Source organism: Nicotiana tabacum, unplaced genomic scaffold (genome assembly GCF_000715075.1).
Source record: "Nicotiana tabacum cultivar K326 unplaced genomic scaffold, ASM71507v2 Un00001, whole genome shotgun sequence".
Classification (NCBI taxonomy): Eukaryota; Viridiplantae; Streptophyta; class Magnoliopsida; order Solanales; family Solanaceae; genus Nicotiana; species Nicotiana tabacum.
In genome coordinates, this window is record NW_027438239.1 from 2,340,151 (window position 1) to 2,347,554 (window position 7,404).

General features: G+C 33.9%; 2 protein-coding genes across 2 annotated transcripts; both read left to right on the forward strand.

Annotated features, from left to right (window-relative positions):
* Window positions 1-889: 889 nt before the first annotated feature.
* On the forward strand, window positions 890-1,549 carry LOC107809584 (agamous-like MADS-box protein AGL62). The gene has a single exon (XM_016634242.1). It carries the CDS (start codon window positions 890-892, stop codon window positions 1,547-1,549), a length of 660 nt encoding a protein of 219 aa, XP_016489728.1.
* A 483-nt stretch (window positions 1,550-2,032) lies between these two features.
* LOC142178802 (agamous-like MADS-box protein AGL62) lies at window positions 2,033-2,452 on the forward strand. The gene has a single exon (XM_075248524.1). It carries the CDS (start codon window positions 2,033-2,035, stop codon window positions 2,450-2,452), a length of 420 nt encoding a protein of 139 aa, XP_075104625.1.
* Window positions 2,453-7,404: the final 4,952 nt, after the last annotated feature.

The window sequence follows — 7,404 nt, forward strand, 5'->3', positions numbered from 1 at the left end:
ACTTGAGCTTCTTTCTCTCTCTAGAACACTCTCCCTTCTCTCTAAAAATGTCAGATTTTGGCTCAAAAACGAGCTTCAAAGGCTATAAATCGAAGTTGGATCGGGTCAAAAATTAGAAAGAATGGAAGCCCCGACGTAGTTATGCGATCGCATAACATGTATGCGGTCCGCATATCGACTGCATAATTTGGCCTCCAAAATTGGGCGTGACTGACTCGGTCTGCGATCATTAAGCGAACCGCATACCTGTTCTGCGGTCACATAATGCACCGCAGATTTTCCTCAAATCTTGCCCCTCTCCTCTTCCACTATGCGACCATTATGCGGTCCGCAGAGTGATTCGCCGACCGCATAATGGACGCAGAAATGACCCTTTTCCAGGAAAAAATATTTTCTTTATACATCGGTGCATTGTACTAATTGATCTATCTCGGCACCACAAAACTTTAATCTCCTTAGCAAAATTTATTCGGGGTCATTACACATAAGTCAACATCTAGTCAACCTTTCAACTTAAATTCTAAACCTTAGAACTAAGTGTTCCAAATCATTCCAAAACCTCACCGGACCTGAACCAATTACCCCCGGCAAGTCACATAACTAATGTAAAGCATAAATTGAGCAGTAAATGGGAGAACGGGATTGTAATACTCAAAACGACCGGTCGGATCGTTACAAGGGTGTATTGAGTATCATATTATCAATCCATTAAAAGGATAAGATTTTCTAACTCCCAAATCAACACATTACATAAAAACAATAGTAAAATCATTTAAAAGATAGCAAGTACGAGAGTACTCCAAATCACCTTTAAATAGTCCATATTTTTTACTATGAATGTAAAATCAAAAACCACAAGAATTATCTCTAATATTCTTTAGTTTCAGCCATGGCAAAGAAACCTAGCATTGGTCGTCAAAAGATCAAAATTGCCAAAATAGAGGTTAAAAATCATCTTCAAGTTACCTTCTTAAAACGTCGTTCTGGTCTTTTCAAAAAAGCTAGCGAACTATGCATACTTTGTGGTGTTGAAATAGCTATCATAGTTTTTTTTCCTGTAAGAAAAGTTTTATCTTTTGGTCACCTTAATGTTGAGTCCATTATCGATAGATTCCTGTCAAGAAATCATAATCCAATTTCTAATTCATCACCTCATCTTGTTGAGGCTCATCAAAATGCTAGTGTTCATGAGCTCAATTTGCAATTAACTCAGATTCTTGCTGAGCTTGAAGTTGAGAAGAAAAGAGGAGAATCACTTGATGAAATGAGAAAAACTAGTCAAAGTCAATATTGTTGGGAAGCTCCTATAAGTAAACTTACTTTGCATGAACTTGAACAACTAACTGATTCAATGGTGGTTTTAAAAAAGAATGTGACAAATCAAGCAAGCAAGTTTATGGTTGAGACTACTGCTAACTCTTCTTCTTATTTTCGTGTTAATGGTAATTGGATTTTTGACAGCTATGATATCAAGCCAGCTCAAAACATGGTTGCTTCAAATAATCTTCATAACCATAACTTTGGTGTTGATTCAGCTGGATTATTTTAATTTTTTTTTAGTTTCCCTCTTTTTATTAACTAAAGCCAATGAGTACCTCACTTGTTGGTCTTTACTATAAGTTTTTCAAGTTCTCAGTTTGTGTATTGATTGCCTATATATGAGCAACAACAAATGGTTGCCCTTATAAATCAATATGTTAGTAATTGTTAATATTTTGCAATCCATTTATTGCTATTATCATGTTATTACTTCCCCAGCCATTACCTATCTATTGCTTTTTATTAAGAAATCATGTCTTTATTTCTTTAGTGTGAAGTTCATGAGTTTTACCTTCCCTAATTCTTATAAATAATATATATCCGTCTAACAATTTCTCTAAAAGAACATATATCAAGCATTCTTACCATGTAAAATGATTATTATGGGGAAAAGATGCATACATTTTCTTGTAAGCATAATAATAAAATATATTGTTGTTATTACAATCATATAAGCTTAAGTAATAAACCAAATAAAACGCTTAAGGATTCAATGGAGGTTTCTAATTCATCGCTTCATCTTGTTGATGCCCATCGAAATGCTAGTGTTCGTGAGCTCAATTTGCAATTAACTCAGATTCTTGCTGAGCTTGAAATTGAGAAGAAAAGAGGAGAATCACTTGATCAAATGAGGGAAACTAGTCAAAGTCAATATTGGTGGGAAGCTCCTATAAGTCAACTTGGTTTGCATGAACTTGAACAATTAAAGGAATCCATGGAGGTGTTAAAAAAGAATGTGACAAATCAAGCAAGCAAGTTTATGGTTGAGACTACTGCTAACTCTTCTTCTTATTTTGGTGTTAATGGTAATGGGATTTTTGACAGCTATGATATTAAGCCAGCTCAAAACATGGTTGCTTCAAATAATCTTCATAACCATAACTTTGGATTTGATTCAGCTGGATTGTTTTAATTCTTTTCTAGTTTCCCTCTTTTTATTAACTAAAGCTAACGAGTACCTCGCTTGTTGGTGTTTGCTATAAGTTTTTCAAGTTCTCACTTTGTGTATTGATTGCCTATATATGAGCAACAACAAACAGTTGCCCTTATAAATCAATATGTTAGTAATTGTTAATATTTTGCAATCCATTTATTGCTATTATCATGTTATTACTTCCCCAGCCATTACCTATCTATTGCTTTTTATTAAGAAATCATGTCTTTATTTCTTAGTGTGAAGTTCATGAGTTTTACCTTTCCTAATTCTTATAAATAATATATATCCGTCTAACAATTTCTCTAAAAGAACATATATCAAGCATTCTTACCATGTAAAATGATTATTATGGGGAAAAGATGCATACATTTTCTTGTAAGCATAATAATAAAATATATTGTTGTTATTACAATCATATAAGCTTAAGTAATAAACCAAATAAAACGCTTAAGGATTCAATGGAGGTTTCTAATTCATCGCTTCATCTTGTTGATGCCCATCGAAATGCTAGTGTTCGTGAGCTCAATTTGCAATTAACTCAGATTCTTGCTGAGCTTGAAATTGAGAAGAAAAGAGGAGAATCACTTGATCAAATGAGGGAAACTAGTCAAAGTCAATATTGGTGGGAAGCTCCTATAAGTCAACTTGGTTTGCATGAACTTGAACAATTAAAGGAATCCATGGAGGTGTTAAAAAAGAATGTGACAAATCAAGCAAGCAAGTTTATGGTTGAGACTACTGCTAACTCTTCTTCTTATTTTGGTGTTAATGGTAATGGGATTTTTGACAGCTATGATATTAAGCCAGCTCAAAACATGGTTGCTTCAAATAATCTTCATAACCATAACTTTGGATTTGATTCAGCTGGATTGTTTTAATTCTTTTCTAGTTTCCCTCTTTTTATTAACTAAAGCTAACGAGTACCTCGCTTGTTGGTGTTTGCTATAAGTTTTTCAAGTTCTCACTTTGTGTATTGATTGCCTATATATGAGCAACAACAAACAGTTGCCCTTATAAATCAATATGTTAGTAATTGTTAATATTTTGCAATCCATTTATTGCTATTATCATGTTATTACTTCCCCAGCCATTACCTATCTATTGCTTTTTATTAAGAAATCATGTCTTTATTTCTTAGTGTGAAGTTCATGAGTTTTACCTTCCCTAATTCTTATAAATAATATATATCCGTCTAACAATTTCTCTAAAAGAACATATATCAAGCATTCTTACCATGTAAAATGATTATTATGGGGAAAAGATGCATACATTTTCTTGTAAGCAGAATAATAAAATATACTGTTGTTATTACAATCATATAAGCTTAAGTAATAAACCAAATAAAACGCTTAAGGATTCAATGGAGGTTTCTAATTCATCGCTTCATCTTGTTGATGCCCATCGAAATGCTAGTGTTCGTGAGCTCAATTTGTAATTAACTCAGATTCTTGCTGAGCTTGAAATTGAGAAGAAAAGAGGAGAATCATTTGATCAAATGAGGGAAACTAGTCAAAATCAATATTGGTGGGAAGCTCCTATAAGTCAACTTGGTTTGCATGAACTTGAACAATTAAAGGAATCCATGGAGGTTTTAAAAAAGAATGTGACAAATCAAGCAAGCAAGTTTATGGTTGAGACTACTGCTAACTCTTCTTCTTATTTTGGTGTTAATGGTAATGGAATTTTTGACAGCTATGATATTAAGCCAGCTCAAAACATGGTTGCTTCAAATAATCTTCATAACCATAACTTTGGATTTGATTCAGCTGGATTGTTTTAATTCTTTTCTAGTTTCCCTCTTTTTATTAACTAAAGCTAACGAGTACCTCGCTTGTTGGTGTTTGCTATAAGTTTTTCAAGTTCTCACTTTGTGTATTGATTGCCTATATATGAGCAACAACAAATAGTTTCCCTTATAAATCAATATGTTTGTAATTGTTAAAATTTTGCAATCCATTTGTTGCTATTATCATGTTATTACTTCCCAGCCATTACCTATCTGTTGCTTTTTATTAAGAAATCATATCTTTATTTCTTAGTGTGAAGTTCATGAGTTCTACCTTCCCTAATTCTTATAAATAATATATATCCGTTTAACAATTTCTCTGAAAGAACATATATCAAGCATTCTTACCATGTAAAATGATTATTATGGGGAAAAGATGCATACATTTTCTTGTAAGCAGAATAATAAAATATACTGTTGTTATTACAATCATATAAGCTTAAGTAATAAACCAAATAAAACGCTTAAGGATTCAATGGAGGTTTCTAATTCATCGCTTCATCTTGTTGATGCCCATCGAAATGCTAGTGTTCGTGAGCTCAATTTGTAATTAACTCAGATTCTTGCTGAGCTTGAAATTGATATGTATTCACGCTATGTATTCATGATACCATGTTGTCACGATCCAAATTCACCTGTAGATCGTGATGGCGGCCAACACTACAGCTAGGCAAGCCAACTAATAAATTAAGCATACATTGACAAAATTTAAAACCAAGAAAATCCCAAACTCTACCAACGTGTGTGCCAAGACCTGGTGTCACAAGTGTTTGAGCATCTAGTAGATTATGCAAAACCTCAAATACTGTCTGAAATAAAAATAGACAGAATGAAAAATACAAAGAGAGACACTAGTAGCTGTAGAACGGCTCAGAAAGGCAGCTCACCACTATGCTCCTGGATAACGTGGGTGTAAGATGATAGGTCCCCTACTAGTACTTGCCTCTGTTCCTGCATAAAAAGTGCAGTAAGTGTAGTATGAGTAAGTAAACAACGTGCACCCAGTAAGTATCAAGCTTATTCTCGAAGTGGTAGAGACGAGATGGCCGACTTTGACACTCACTATGGGTCAATATTAATAATTGAAATACAACTAGAATGTCTAAATCAGCATGATTCACAGAATTTATAATAATTTATTTAACCAGCGAAAATAATCAAATTCCTTCAAATGCAACAATTCTCAATATATTAATTAAATTCCTTCAATTCAAATAATTTCTAATTTATCAATTAATCTCATTTACAGGAATAACAATTAATTCCTTAACAAGCAGGAATAATAATTCATTAAATTTCAAGGATTCTCCAATTTATCAATTAGTTTCGCAAGTTGAAATAAACTATTAAAATATCGTGTAATTTTTATTAGTAAGTACGATTTCTGCCAAGAACATACGGCCCGATCCAGAGTGTCGTGTACACTACCGAGGGACGTGCGGCACGATCCATAGATGCATCTGTCCTGCCGAGGCGTTTGGTCCGCTCCACAAGAAAGGAGGACATTTTCTTATGTGCCTCCGGAAGGAGAGTATATTTATTATAGGATAAATTCGGGAGGAAGAACAATTTCTTTTAACAATTAATTAATTTAAACAGAAAATCAAGCATATAAGGTTTCCATCCTTTAATATCTTTATCTGAAAATTCACAATATATATATATATATATATATATATATATATATATATATATATATATATATATATATATATATATATATATATATATATATATATATATATATATATATATATATATATATATATATATATATATATATATATATATATATATATATATATATATATATATATATATATATATATATATATATATATATATATATATATATATATATATATATATATATATATATATACGGACTCTCATCACCTCGTGCGTACGTAACCCCGGCAATTAGCAACAATTATTCAATTTAATCCCAATGGGGTAATTTTTCCCTCACAAGATTAGACAAGAGACTTACCTCGTATTGCTCCAATTTAATCCACTAGAAGGCCCTTTCCACGATTATCCAACTCTGTCTGGCTTGAATCTAGCCAAAATAATTCTATATAATCACTAAAAATTATAGGAATCAGTTCTATAAGAAAATACAACATTTTAAATAAAAATTTCAAAATTAATTAAAAATACGTTTGTGGGACCCACGTCTCAGAATCCGGCAAAAGTTATGAAATATGAACGCCCACTCTACCACGAGTCTACCCATACCAAAATCACTAAATTCCGCTTACAATTCGGCCCTCAAATCCTCAAATCTATCCAAGAGGGTTTTCAAACTTTTCCAACTCAATTCACCAATTAAATGATAAAAATAGTGATGGATTCGGTTAATATAACCAATATTGAGTTAAGAACACTTACCCCATTGTTTTCTCTGAAAATCTCCCAAAAATCGCCTAAATCCGAGCTCCAAATCGTTAAAAATAGAAAATACTTAAACTCTCTGCCAGTGATTTCTTCTACGCGATCGCGAACTTCCTCACGCGATCGCGTAGCACAAATTTTTCTGCCCAAACATTAACCCTACGCGATCGCATCAAGTCCCACGCGATCGCGATGCACCAGGTTCTGACTCTACGCGATCGCATCCCTCTTCTGACTCTACGCGATCGCATCCCTCTTCACGCGATCGCGTAGCACAACGCGTGGCCCAGCTTCCTCTCAAGTTTCCCCTACGCGATAGCAAACAATGACACGCAATCGCGATACACACTGGCCAATCCTACGCGATCGCGGACGTGTCCACACGATCGCAGCAAACAAATGCCCAGCTGCCCAAATTAACCCTACGCAATCGCAACCCCATTCACGCGATCGTGTAGAACAAATACACCTCTTCCTAAATTACTCTACGCGATCGCAGACCAACTTACGCGATCTCGTATATGGATACCAGAAGAAAATACCAGCAGTTATCAGCAGTATTCCAAAGGCCAAAAGTGATCCATTAGTCGTCTGAAACTCACCCGAGCCCCTCGGGACCTCTACCAATTATACCAACAAGTCCCAAAACATCAAACGAACTTAGTCGAACCCCCAAATCACACCAAACAACACTAAAACCAAGAATCATCTTCCAATTCAAGCTTAACGAAACTTAAGATTTCCAACT